Here is a 14617-nt window from a genome sequence, read left to right as displayed (position 1 = left end):
AATGTTCTAATTTGAAATAGGTGGTAGTTACACAAGGGTATGTGTATGTGTATAGATGTGTGTGTGTGTGTGTGTATATATGTATGTAAAACGCACTGTGCTGTATCCTTAAGATTTGTGTACATTACCTCACTGAATTTTAGACTTAATAATTTTAAGTAATGAAGAAAAAACTTTATGTACAGTATGATACTAAATAGCTTTAAAATATATACATGTAAGTAGGAAAAAAGATGAAAATGAAATATATACAAATTTTACAGTGAACAGGTTAAGAGCTTGGGCTTTGGAGTCAGAATATTCAAATCTAGGCTTTGGCCTTCACTAGCTCTATAACTTCTTTAAGCTCCTGTTTCTTCACCAGTAAAATGTAGAGCATAATATATGCACATTATGGGATTGATGCAATGACTAAAAGAGACAATGCACATAAAATTCTTGACACATAGTAAACACTAAATACTTGTTATATCCTACCCACCCCACCCCTCCCCACACAGATACGCACTATGTAATGGGATTACAGATGGTTTTATTTATTGCTTTATACTTTTCTCATGTTTTTGAAATCTTTTATAAGACACAGAAAGGCACAAGGTATTCACTGAGAGGGCACAGGGCTAGTCTATAAACCGTAAGCTTATACAATTTATACGTCATAAAGCCTTTATACATTTCTGTACCACTTAAAACAAAATGTTTTTCTTTTAAACTGCATAACACCAGTACACAGTACTGACACATACACCACAGATGTTCCTACTCCTCCTACCAATAAATGTTCAGCATTCAAATACCTTTTAATGTGCTTTGGGGCGTAGTTTTAATCTTTCTTCAGGGCTTGAAAAATCAAAGTTACTGAAGAAGTCAGAGAAGGGTGTGTGTGTGTGTGTGTGTGTGTGTGTGTGTGTGAAAAATCAAAGTTACTGAAGAAGTCAGAGAAGGGTGTGTGTGTGTGTGTGTGGGTGTGGGTGGGTGGGTGTGTGTGTGTGTGTGTGTGTGTACATATCCTAATCCCAAATGTGGGATTAAGCCATATCCTAATCCCTAAGCCATATCCTAATCCCAAATGTGGTAAGAATCTAACTTCCAGAGTGGAACGAAAAATCAATACCAAGCAGTGGAAGAGACAAAACTGTATCCATAATACTGTCAGATAACAAATGAAATCTATACAGCATCTTTCTTAGAAATAAAATTTCAAGTTTCAATTCCATCAGTCACACAACATAGAAGCCGTAGTACAAAAAAAAATGTATGAGATAGACTAAAGGGTAAAAAATGACAGGAAAACACAGAGTAGACTTTGACATATCTCTAATTACTGCTTCGTTTCAGACTACTGGTAAAAATTAGTCTTCAGATAGTTGATAACATCAGACTGTCTGTGCTGAGTTAGTACCAAGATCTGTAGCCAAGCAAATACTTCTAATAAAATTGATTTTCCTTTTTGGCAACCAATAGGCCAGTCAATAATAATGTTGTTTAAGAAATATTGAGTCATGAGGCAGATGAATCTTTCCTTCCATTTATCATGTTTGTATTGTCTATATTTGAAAAGCGTTTTCAATAACAAAACCAAAGAAGATATTACAAGCAAAAGAGTTATTCTGAGCGCTAATCTCCAGAAGCCCTCTGACTTCGAAGCATGTTTGCAACTCAAACTGGAAAAGCCAAAAGCATCCCATTAACTAAAGTTAGATTGTATAGATTATGACTGTCAAAAGAGAATCAAAGCTGGTGGCTACACACAATGGTCATGTGAATACAAAGGAAAACATTGTGCCAGGCATATAATTCTAACAGATCCGACCTAAAAACCCACATGGAACTTTTACTTTGCATTAAAGCTTAGTCTTTAGTAAAGAATATTCTATAAAGCCACCTATAGTTTTTGGACTGTTTGTCTCACACTATCCAAACAAATAGAATGTAAGAAATCCGCAAGGCAAAAACCTCAGGCAATGCCTAACTTGGGGAAATTTCCATATACAATACCTCCAAACAATGTGTTTGGTTAAAAAAACTGTTTTGTTGTTTTTTAGAGACAGGGTCTTGTGCTCTGTCACCCAGGATGGAATGCAGTGGCACAATCATAGTTCACTGTAACCTCAAACTCCTGGGCTCAAGTGATCCTCCCACCTCAGCCTCCAGAGTAGTTAGGACTACAGGCACCCACCACTACATCTAATTTAAAAAAAAAAATGTGTGGAGACGGGGTCTCACTATGTTGCCCAGGCTGGTCTCAAACTCCTGGCCTCAAGTGATCCTCCTGACTCAGCCCCCTAAAGTGCTAGGATTACAGGCATGAGCCATCGCATCTGGCCAGTTTTTTTTTGTTTGTTGTTTTAATTTAGTGGTAATAGTGGTTGGGGAAAGCTGGATGTTGAAAAAAATGACTTTGAAATTCCCACAGAAGAATAAATAAGCAAAATAGTAGAAAGTATTTTGAATGAGTAGTGAAGGAATTTGCCCAACCAGATTTAAAAATATATTTTGAAGCTATAATACTTAAAACAGTGTAGCACAAATACATGAACAGAAAACCAGAGCAATGGAATGGAAGAACAAGCCCCCAAGATAGACTGAAATACATAAAAGAATTGAGACTATGATAAGACAGTTCAAATTGCTATAGAAAAGATACCAATTATTCAATAAACATTACTGGAACTGGCTAGTCATCTGGACAAAAATAAAGTTGGCACCATCTGGAAAAAAGTAAAATTCCTATTACATACATAGGATACATATGTCAATTATACATGAGTTGATAAAAACCACGAAATAATGAAAGTACTAGAAGAAAATGTGGGGGAAAATTTTAACAACTATATCACAAAGAAAGTGCAAATTTTCCTTACCATGTAAAAAGTTCCTGTAAGGAGAAAAATACCATCAATACAATGGGAAACTGAGGGAAAGCTATATTAAAAATATGATATACCATTCATCATTCATCAAACAGGCAGAGAACAAAAAGTGTTATGATGAACTATTTGGCATGGCTAGAGAAACAGGAATTCTCTCACACACTGCTGGTCGAAGTATAAATTGTTACAGTCCATTTATATGGTACTTGTTAACTAAATTATGACATATTCTCCTGGGAACTGGTTGGATGATGGTGCCAATTATGGTGAGTAGTGGGCGGGGAAGGGTGGACTGTTGAGGGATGCTGGTGTTTAGTGTTAGATATTGTGCGTTTGAAGTGTCTGAGGGATATCAAAGAAGAGATATGTGTGTCTGGAGCTACTGGCTGAGATCTGGGTTGGTGATAAACATTTATTCTACTTTCTCTGTGAAACAGGAGGTATTCTGAAGATAAAGACCAGAAGATTTGGTAGTCAAATTTAATGATGATATTACCATGATTTATGATAACACCAGTGTTGTGTGATTTTTTTTATTTTTATTTTTAGCTTTTTCCAGAACCTAAGTGTAAAAAGACAAAGATGCCTATGTTACCACTTCTATTCAACCTAGTACTGAAAGGCCCAGCCGGAGCAATTAGGCAAGAAAATGAAATAAAAGGCACCCAAATCAGTCATTAGGATGTCTATTGTCAAAAACACAGAAAATAACAAGTGTGGACAAGGATGTGGAGAAATTCGAATATCTATGTATTACTGGTGGGAATGTAAAATGGTGTAGCTACTATGGGAAACAATACGGCAATTCCCCAAAAAATTAAATGTAGAATTATCATATGATCCAGCAATTCTATTTCTAGGGTATATAAAAAAGAAGTGAAAGCAGGGACTTGAACAGACATTTGTACACCCATGTTCACAGCATCCTTATTCATAATCGCCTAAAGGTAAAAGCAAACCAAGTGCCATAGATATTGGAATAAACAAAGTACGGTAAATACATACAAATAATATTCGACTTTAAAAGGGAAGGAAATTTTGACACATGCAACCACATGGATGAACCTTGATGATCTTATGCTGAGTGAGATAAGCCAGTCAAAAAGGGACAAATATTGTATGATTCCACTTATATGAGGTACCTAGAGTAGTCAAATTCACAGAAATAGAAAGTGGAATGGTAGTTGTCAGGGGCTGAGGGAATGGAGGAATGGGAGATTAGTGTTTAATGGTTAGAGTTTCAGTTGGCGGAGATGAAAAAGTTCTGGAGATGGGTGGTGGTGATGGGCACACACAATATAAATGTATTTAATGCCACATAACTATACACTTAAAATGGTAAATTTTATGTTATGAGTATTTTACCACAATAAAAAAGAGAAAGAAAACCAAAACCTTAGGTTCTGGAAAGGGGTAAATTTTAATGACCTTGGATTTGGCAATGGTTTCTTAAGTATGACACCATAAACAAAAGGAAAAAAGAGAAAACAAATGATAAATTAGAGTTCATCAAAATTTACAACCTGTGCATCAAAAGACACTATCAAGAAAATAAAGAGAAAATCCACAAAAAGGGAGAAGACACTTGCAAATCATGTATCTGATAAGGGTCTAGTATCCAGAACATATAAAGCACTCCTACAACTCAACAACAAAAAGACAAATCACTTTAAAATGGGCAAAGACTTAAACAGACATTTCTCCAAAAAAGATATGCAAATAGTCAACAAGCATATGAAAAGATACACCATATCATTAGTCATTATGGAAATGTAAATCAAAATTATACCATGATGAGATATCACTTCATACCCACTAAGATAGTTATTTTTAAAAAAGCAAAAATAACAAGTATTGGTGAGGATGTGGTGAAACTGGAAGCATCATACATAGCGGCTGGGCATGAAAAATGGTGTAGCTCCTATGGAAAACAGTTTGTCAGTTGCTCAAAAAGTTAAACATCAAATTACCCTATGACCCAGTAATTCCACTCCTACGTCTACAACCAAAAGAACTGACAACAGGTATTCAAACAAAAATACAAGTACACAAATGTTCACAGTGGCATTATTCACAATTGCCAAAAGACAGAAACACCCAAACTGCCCATCAATTGATTAATGCATAAACAACATGTGGGATATCCAAAAAATTCAGCCACAAAAAGGAATGAGGTATTGTTACATGTTACAATATAGATACACCTTCAAAACATTATGCTAAGTAAAAGAATTCAAACACAACCATAAATTTTATGATTCCCATTTATATAAAATATCCAGAATAGGCAAATCTATAGAAACAGAAAGCAGATTAGTGGTTGTCAAGGTCTGGGGCAAGGGGAGAAATAAAAAAATGTTAAAAAGTGACTGCTTAGTGGAAACAGGGTTTTCTTTTGCGGTGACAACAGTATTACGGAACTATATAGTAGCAATGATTACACAACGTTACGAAATGTACTAAACGCCACTGAATTGCACATTTCAAAAGAGTTAATCTGGTAAATTTTATGTTATGCGAATTATACTTCAATTTAAAAAATAAAAGCTCTTCTTTATCACTCTTACCTGACAGTTAATGTCAGCTCTATGTTGTAGCAAGACTGTGACTAGTTCCTTATGTCCTCGATCACAGGCCCAGTGAAGTAGAGCCCTACCCTAAAAACAAACACAGAAGATAAATGAATTTGTTATCTCAGTTGTGGGGCCATGTAAAAGATATAATGCTTTAAGAAAGATAAGGAAATATAAAAAATTATAGGTTAATTATTCTAACAATGATTGATATAAAAAATGCACTCTGGAAAAAGCAATAAACAATCAATGGGGCAGGGCATGGTGGCTCATGCCTGTAATCCCAGCACTTTGAAAGGCTGAGGCAGGTGGATCACTTGAGGTCAAGAGTTCGAGTCCAGCCTGGCCAACATGGTAAAACCCTGTCTCTGCTAAAAATACAAAAATTAGCTGGGCATGGTGATGGATGCTTGTAATCCCAGCTACTTGGGAGGCTGAGGCAAGAGAATCGCTTGAACTCGGGAGGCGGAGGTTGCAGTGGGCCGAGATTGTACCACTGCACTCCAGCCTGGGTGACAGGGCAAACTCCATCTCAAAAACAACAACAACAACAACAACAATGAAAACAATCAATGGGAAGCCCCAATATCTACTTCTGGGTCTGTACTAGCCCAATGCCTGCTTTCAGCTCAATCAGTTCACTTACAGAGTGGAGATAATGATAGTAATAATAGTAATAATATCAATAATATCTGCTAAATGAACTGTAAGAAAATGCTTTGTAAACTGTACTTTACAAATATAAAGTATAGTTTTCCTAAATATTATGTCCATTTCTTTTTTTCTGGAAAGAAATCATAAGAATAAAAAACCAAGCACTTAAAACTAGGTAGAAATCATAATCTAAATGTACTATAACTAAATTTCCTCAAGTTTATTCCTTAAAAAGATTATTTAACCAGTTTGCAAATAAGCATTTCTCCTTACTATTGCAAGTTTACACTCTGAAATACCTCAAAAACACTAGTAAAATCTATTAGTGTCTATCATCAAACAGTTGACTGTGAAAGCCACTTGTAAAAGAGAATGGATGATTAAATATTAGGAGATAAAGTACTAAATACGAAATATTAATTTTAACACTTGTCTACCAAAGACTCACAGTTACTACTACATGTGTTATTTCTATTCTCTACTGCCAGAAAATCTTGTTTTAGTTAATGAAAAAAAGCCTATTTGGTTCAAAAGAATAAACAAAACCCCAAAAGCTAAGGGCTTTTCTGAATAAATAAGTGACGCATGGCTTACTACTTTCTGAAGATGGTGATGATGTTGTCATTTATAAAGAATGGAATGTTTTTCCACATTAAGTTGACATCCCTACTTTATGTCATTTTAGAAAAGATTTAAATAGATATAAGCTAGGGCAAGGATTGATTTAAAGTAAAAAGCACCTTTCAAGAAATAGCTTTTCTAGAACTGCCTACATTCTTTTTATCATTCAGACTCTCTTCACATACCTATTAGTTCAACCAATTAAACTAGGATCTATTCTTTAAACAAAAAACAAAGTAGGAAAACTTCTTCCCTACAAATTGTCTTTTTCTTTTGCTTTCATTTACTTGATTTACTTTTATTTACCTGTGAATATCTGTTTTCTAATAGGCTTACACAAAATCCTAAGAGGGAGGAAAGCAGAGAAAAAGTGTGGTCAAATCATTCACAATTTATTGTAGTATCAAAATAAAAAAAATTTATTTTGCCTTGTTCAGAGCCCACTAGGAGTTATTTTTTATTTTATTTATTTATTTATTTTGAGACGGAGTTTTGCTCTTTTGCCGAGGCTGGAGTGCAGTGGCGGGATCTCCGCTTACTGCAACCTCCGCCTTCTGCTTTCAAGCAGTTCTGCCTCAGCCTCCCAAATAGCTGGGATTACAGGGACCCGCCACCATGCCCAGCTAATTTTTGTATTTCTTTTTAGTAGAGATGGGGTTTCACCATGTTGGCCAGGCTGGTCTCGAACTCCTGACCTTGTGATCCGCCCGCCTTGGCCTCCCAAAGTGCTGGGATTACAGGCGTGAGCCACCACGCCCAGCCAGGAGTTATTTTTTAGTGGAGACAATTCTTAAAGTCCAGGTGAAAATGTATTGTTGAGTACTAGAGCAGTTTCCTATGTTAAAATTTTTGTAGCTCTAATGTGACCTGCTGTTACTAGGGCTCTAATTCAGAAATCCTCCATATGAACAATTAGATATTTTAATGAGACTCTGAATAAATACTAATGAATAAAATATTCTACAGGTCCATGTTATTGTTTCACAGCATTAATACATTAAAAGAATCAGACAAAATTTCAAAGTCTCATTTTTAGTTCTAATTGTAAGTGTGCATTTTATGGCTATTAGGTTAAACTATTGACAAGAGTTACTACATAGTTAAGATGATGTGTGATATATTTACATAGGGTACTTACAAAAACTACATAATAAGTAGGACAACATAATATGTCTTGTACTTTTACCATAAGATGTATAGATAATTTCTGTCTCTCAGCCACATTCCTGAATTTTCCTTAGGTTTGACCCAATAGGGTTATATCAACTAAAGCTAAAATATAAATCCTTAGCTGTTTCAATAGTAAAGCTGACAAGCAACACATTTTACTGTTAATGGGAGTTATATTTTAAATTTCCCATATTTTAAATTTTCCATGTGGTGCCAAAAATTTACTTTAGGGGAAACACCTATGACTGGACCTCCATAGTGATTTTCACTTTGGATATATTTTCCAGAAGCGGGGCGCATGTATAGCAATGTTTTAAGAAGGATGATGTGCTCTCAGACATTTACACCATACTTTTTAACACATTTTCTGACCTGGAATGCAATTAATTCTTGTAACACATTATTTTAATGGTACACTAATTAACCTTGAATTAGAATGAATTCTCTGACAATGACTTTCTGTAGAAGCACTGAAGATATCTACATTAAGACCACCTAATGATTAATATTCCATGCAGTATTAAAAAGCTCAAAAAAAAGAGTAGGATTAAACATACTTGTAAATAAACACAGACAAAACAAATCAGGCTCTGGAATTTTAACCTTCAAGATGCTCTATAATTAAATGAACAAAAACCAGCAAAATGAGGTGTGTGTGATACCTTTTACTTCTTCAAATTATAAAATTCCTATAAACATGCTCTAATTTAAGATTATTATTAACTCACTAACATAACCAGTAATTTGCAGAGATGCTATCCTTATAATTAATCATGATAAAATCAGGAAATAAACACCTGTGGTTTCTTTCCTTTCTCTTTGTTAACCACAAACACACCTAGACCAATACAATTATTAAACTATTTTAGGTAAAGAATTCCATAATCTCTCCTCCAGAAGGAAACCATGAATTAGGTGTGCATTAAAGCTATATCTTCTAAGACTTTATCCATATTTATGAACTATTTTACCTATTTGTCTATATAATTGTTTTATCTTTTTCCATGAGTGATATAATCTCTTATAAATTTTCAAGTTAAATTTATTTTTATTGCTACCCAAATAAGTGACAATTCTTTGTTTCTAATTTTTAAAACTCTTCTGGAAAAATATCCCAGAAGTATTCAGGAGATTGGTGAGGGAGAGCCATTATTAAAAGGACCCTTTGTTAGGCCACCAGAAGACCACAAACACTGCAGAGCCCTGAATAAATTCTGGAACTCAAATACAGTAAGATGTAGGGAGAAAAAGAGTTCTCATCTATTAACCAAGGGTGCTAACACTGTCCTACCTCAGACAGATGAATGACTCTAAAGTGCTTTGAAAGTGCAGGGTAGCAGCTAACCTATTAAGTGGTATTACTTTCATACCTTCTGGAAAATACAGACAGCATATCTTAATATATGAAATGCTTCTCTGATTTCCTTAGTAACTCATCCTTAAGCCGTGTAGAATTTTTTTTAATTAGACTTTTCTCCTCAATATCACAAAATTAAAAAAAAGAGAAGAGATTCTGGCCAGGCGCGGTGGCTTACATCTGTAATCCCAGCACTTTGGGAGTCCGAGGAGGGCAGATCACCTGAGGTCAGGAGTTCGCAACAAGCCTGGCCAACATGGTGAAACCCTGTCTCTACTAGAAATACAAAAAATTAGTGGGGTGTGGTGGTGCGCATGCCTGTAATCCCAGCTACTTGGGAGGGTGAAGGCAGGAGAATTGCCTGAACCTGGGAGGTGGAGGCTGCAGTGAGATGAGATCGTGCCACTGTACTCTAGCATGGGCAACAGAGCAAAATTCTGTCCAAAAAAAAAAAAAAAATGGGGAGGGGAGGGGAGAGGAGGGAAGGAAGGAGATTCTATTATAAAATGAGTCTTGATGTTCTTATGGTATTTTGAGATCAAATACAAAGTATGTATACCATATGCATAATAGATAAAAACATGGCAAAGTTGGTACATTTAAATTTGTAAGAGTTGTCCTTCTGTCATTCTATCAAACACATATAGTATATGGTATGGTACTGTCTAATTAGCAAATGAAATACTGCAAACAGGTAGATCTGAATTTCTCTCTGCAAAAAAATTGGGTATCAATTTATAACTGTAGTAGAGACTGACTTCAACTACCAACAACCTGTAATGTCCCCATCTCCTCTGTACTATCTTCTACCTTTTGCTGCTACTACTGTAGCAGCTGGCCATAGTGAGAACTCCCCTACCTGCAATCACCAGAAATTACACAATGCCTCCTTCTTTCACTTCCCTGTCCATAGTGAAATGACAATGTTGTTTCAAAAACTTAGGAATAAGATTGAAAGACAGTCTAACATCTCAAGATATACCTAGCGTGGAAGCCAATGACTCCTTGTGGGATAATTTACTTAAGAGCATTAAAAAGAAAATCACACACCAGTATGTGTGATACACACTTCAAATCAGCAACTACTGGATCTTGATCTCTTTCACTGGCAAAGATCTAGGGTAGGGAAAAATGGTGTTGCTTATTTGTCAGGAAATTGAGAAAGGTTTTGAATATACTACTTTAAAAAATCTGGCTGGGTGCAGTGGCTCATGCCCATAGTCCCAGTATTTTGGAAGGCCAAAGCGGGCAAATATGAGACCAGCCTGGGGGAACACGGCGAAACCCTGTCTCTACAAAAATTAGCTGGGCATGGTGGCACACTTCTGTAGTCCCAGCTACTCAGGAGGCTCAGCTCAACAGGAGAATCATTTAAGCCCGTGAAGTCATGGCTGCAGTGAGCCGTGGTCGAGTCACTGTACTCCAGCCTGGGCAACACACTGACACTCTGTCTCAAAAGAAAAAAAAAAATCCCTTCACAAGAATTTACTAAGCTATAATGTCAGTGACTTAAGGGTGAAGGAATATGAAAGGGAGGTATTATTTCATCCTGTATAAAGGAGGTAATTAACAGCAATAATAATAGGAAGTTGCCATGAAAACAGCCCAGGCATCCATCATAAGACAATGGTATAGTCACATGATGGAACATATTCAGCAGTATAAAAGAAGGAAGTACTGAACTATAGCAATATGGATGAATCTCAAAAACATTATGCTGAATGAAAGATGCCCTACACAGAGGAGTACATATGTATAATCCCATATATATAAAGTTCGAGAACAAGCAGAACTTATCTATGGTAGAATAATATCAAAACAGTGGTTACCTTTTTGGGATTAAAAGAAAACAGTGGCTGGGAAGGGGCATGAGGAAACTTTCTGGGATGACAGCAACATTCCATATCTTGATAGGCACTTCAGTTACACAGGTATATGCATTTGTCAAAGTTAATCAAATGTGTACTTAAGACTTGTGCATTTCATTGTATATAAATATTATTTTAAAAGACAAACCAAATACTGAATTCTAGTTAATTATATGCATGTTAAAATATTTAGAAGAAAGTGTACTGTTGTCTGTGTACTCTAAAATGTATCAAAAAATAAAAAAGATTTGATGAATGGCTAGATATTGATAAAGCAAGCATAGTAAAATATTAATGGTAGAATCGAGATGGTAGATATATAGATGTTCATTGTAAAATTCAACTTCTCTATATGTTTAACATTTTTCATAATAGATTCTTGGGGAAAAAAAATCAAACAAAAATTTGTACACCTATGTTCAGAGCATAATTCACAACAGTCAAAAGGTAAAAGCAAACCAAGTGTCCATCAATGGATATCTGAATAAACAAAATGTGGTATACGCATACAATGGAATATTATTCATCTTACAAAGCAAGGAAACTGACACATGCTACAACATGAACGAACCTTGAAGATGTTACACTGAGTGAAATAAGCCAGTCAAAAGGGACAAATATTGTTATGACTCCACTTAAATGAAGTACCTGGAGTAGTCAAATTCAGAGACAGAAAATAGAATGGTAGCTGCCAGGGGCCAGGAGAAGGGAGGAATGGGGGGTGTTTAATGGGTACAGAGTTTCTTTTTTTTTTTTGAGACAAAGTCTCACTCTGTCGCCCAGGCTGGAGTGCAGTGGTGCGATCTCCGCTCACTGCAACCTCCACCTCCTGGGTTCAAGAGATTCTCCTGCCTCAGCTTCCCGAGTAGCTGGGATTACAGATGTGCAGCACCACGCCTGACTAATTTTTGTATTTTCAGTAGAAACGGGGTTTCACCATGTTGGCCAAGCTGGTCTCGAACTCCTGACCTCAGGTGATCTGCTCACCTCAGCCTCCCAAAGTGCTGGGATTAAGGCATCAGCTACCACATCTGGCTTGGTACAGAGTTTCAATTGGGGAAGATAAAAAAGTTGTATGGTGGTGGTGGTTACACATGTGAATGTATTGTTTTATTTATTCATTTTTTATTATGAGACGGGATCTCACTATGTTGCTCAGCCTAGTCTTAAACTCCTGCGCTCAAGAATTCCTTGTGCCTGAAAGCGTGAGCCACTACACTTGGCTCATATGAAAAAAAAATATATATATATATGTATATTTTTGAGATGGAGTCTCACTTTGTCGCCCAGGCTGGAGTCCAGTGGCACGATCTCAGCTCATTGCAACCTCTGCCTCCTTGGTTCAAGTGATTCTCTTGCCTCAGCCTCCCAAGCAGCTGGGACTACAGGCATATGCCACCATGCTCAGCTAATTTTTGTATTTTTAGTAGAGATGGGGTTTCACCATGTTGGCCAGGCTGGTCTTGAACTCCTGACCTCAAGTGATCCACCTGCCTTGGCCTCCCAAAGTGCTAGGATGACAAGCGTGAGCCACAGCACCCAGCCTCATGTGAACATATTTAATGACACAGAACTATAGATTTAAAAATGATTAAAATGATACATTTTATGTATATTTTACCACAATTAAAAAATACCAAAAATAAGTTGCCAAAGCTCATAGGATTTAAGCTACTTTCACTATTTTCTGATTTTGTATTAAATCTAAGTTTCTGATGCAATGCATGACCACAGACTTGATTTTTAAATGGCACCACTGCCTACATTAATGCAAATAAGCATAATAGACAATTTGTAATGCATTTCTGTCATTAGTGTGAATAAACAAAGTTCCTTCAAATTAACATCTTAATCAACTATATAACCAAAATAACATATACCCTGATATAGAAAGTGACTTAAGAGGATGCATTTTTTCTTCCTTCCTTTCTCAAATCTCATATAACTGCATAAATTTAGTCTCAGTATACCGACCCTGCCTCTTAAATCTTTTGCTTTTCTGTTAGTTGGTACTGTCACAGTTTCACCAGAGTTTGCAGCAGTTTCTCAAGCCAAAAGCATGCAAATTGTATTCTGTTAGGAGCCACAGATTTAAAACAAAGTAGAAAAGGAAAGGAATGGTAGTCAAGAGAAAGTGACTTTCTTCAAAGTATCTGAAAGAATCAATAGACTACGGAAAATGGCTAATGACAACAATTACACTTTCAAAAGGACAGAAAAGGAAAGAATGTAACTAAAGAAGCAGCCCAGTGAAAGCGGAATTTGGGAGTGCATTAGATAAGAATCTATGGAAAACCAATGAACTATGTATGAATGCTTTTGGGGGGACTGATGATAAACAGTTGCACTGGATGGTCATCTACTTTGCTAAAATATTACACTGTTACATTTGATCTAAAACATTTAAATTACTTCAAAGATTTAAAATACTATTTAAATACTATCAATAAGCATGTATTTAGTGTTGATTGTATAGTACACTAATCTGAGAAATAACGTGTGTGACAAGAATTACGTAAACATAATTTGAGCCTGATGTTTGATAGCAAATATTCTCCCCATACTTTAAATACACTTCACAAATTATTGAAATCATCCCTCCCCCTTAAAAGATATTTTCTTGGAAGAACCATAAATATTTGGTATGTGTGAAGAGCTGTAGTAATGTGGGTCAAAGATAAAAATTGAACCACCATTTAAAAAAATAAATAGGCTTTAAGATCTCTTTAACTTTTCCCCTCATATTTTGAATTCAATTTTCAAGCATTTCTCAAATGACTGAAAACACAATAAAAGTTGTAATTTAATTTTTTAAAAAAGTACGTATGACACCATGGTGTTACAAATTTGGACCCTAAAACATCTAAGCATAACTATGAAACTTTTTTCTATTATGCAAAATACAGACAATGCCCCCTAATTACTATACCAGTAAGAAATACCAGGTAATTTTCTCAAATTAGAAATATATGCCTTACTATATTAGCATAGGTTGAGTATCCCTTATCCCAAATGCTGGGGACCAGAAGTGTTTAAAATTTTAGATTAAAAAAATTTGGAATATTTACATTATATACTTATTGATGGCCCCTCCTTAATCCAAAAGTCTGAAATCCAAAGTGCTCCAAAGAACATTTCCTTGGAGTGTCACACTGTTGCTGAAAAGTTTCAGATTTTGGATCATTCCAGATTTTGGATTTTCAGATGAGGAATATCCAACCTGTAGTAATTACAACTTAAATGAATAAAAGATGTGCACTAGGAATTATGCTTATGTACAATAAAATAACTTCATTATGAAATACAAATACATTTTATTTAAAAGGCATTTCATATATATTTGTTCATATACAATACTTAGATCCAAATGTATTTCAAATAATAATTTATAAATTATAAATTCATAGTTATCAGTGAATAATGTATTTATTTCAATGTGTGGGAATACAAATGTAGCTTATTTTATTATTATAATTAAATTTCCTTATGTGCTCACAGCAA

General features: G+C 35.4%; 1 protein-coding gene across 15 annotated transcripts in view; it reads right to left on the bottom strand.

Moving 5' to 3' along the window:
- ACBD6 (acyl-CoA binding domain containing 6) overlaps window positions 1–14617 on the bottom strand; it is a 248709-nt gene that overhangs the window by 129403 nt on the left and 104689 nt on the right. For all 15 annotated transcript variants that reach the window (XR_010123589.1, XR_010123579.1, XR_010123599.1 and 12 more), the window contains exon 6: window positions 5441–5530. Coding sequence is in view for 3 of the 15 variants with exons in the window: in XM_054475506.2 (XP_054331481.1) it covers window positions 5441–5530 (90 nt within the window). In the remaining 12 variants the exon portion in view is untranslated. The remainder of the gene's footprint in view (window positions 1–5440; window positions 5531–14617) is intronic.

This window comes from Pongo pygmaeus, chromosome 1, assembly GCF_028885625.2.
Source record: "Pongo pygmaeus isolate AG05252 chromosome 1, NHGRI_mPonPyg2-v2.0_pri, whole genome shotgun sequence".
NCBI lineage: Eukaryota > Metazoa > Chordata > Mammalia > Primates > Hominidae > Pongo > Pongo pygmaeus.
The sequence above is the reverse complement of the archived record's forward strand: the minus strand, read 5'-3'. Positions and strand labels throughout refer to the sequence as shown.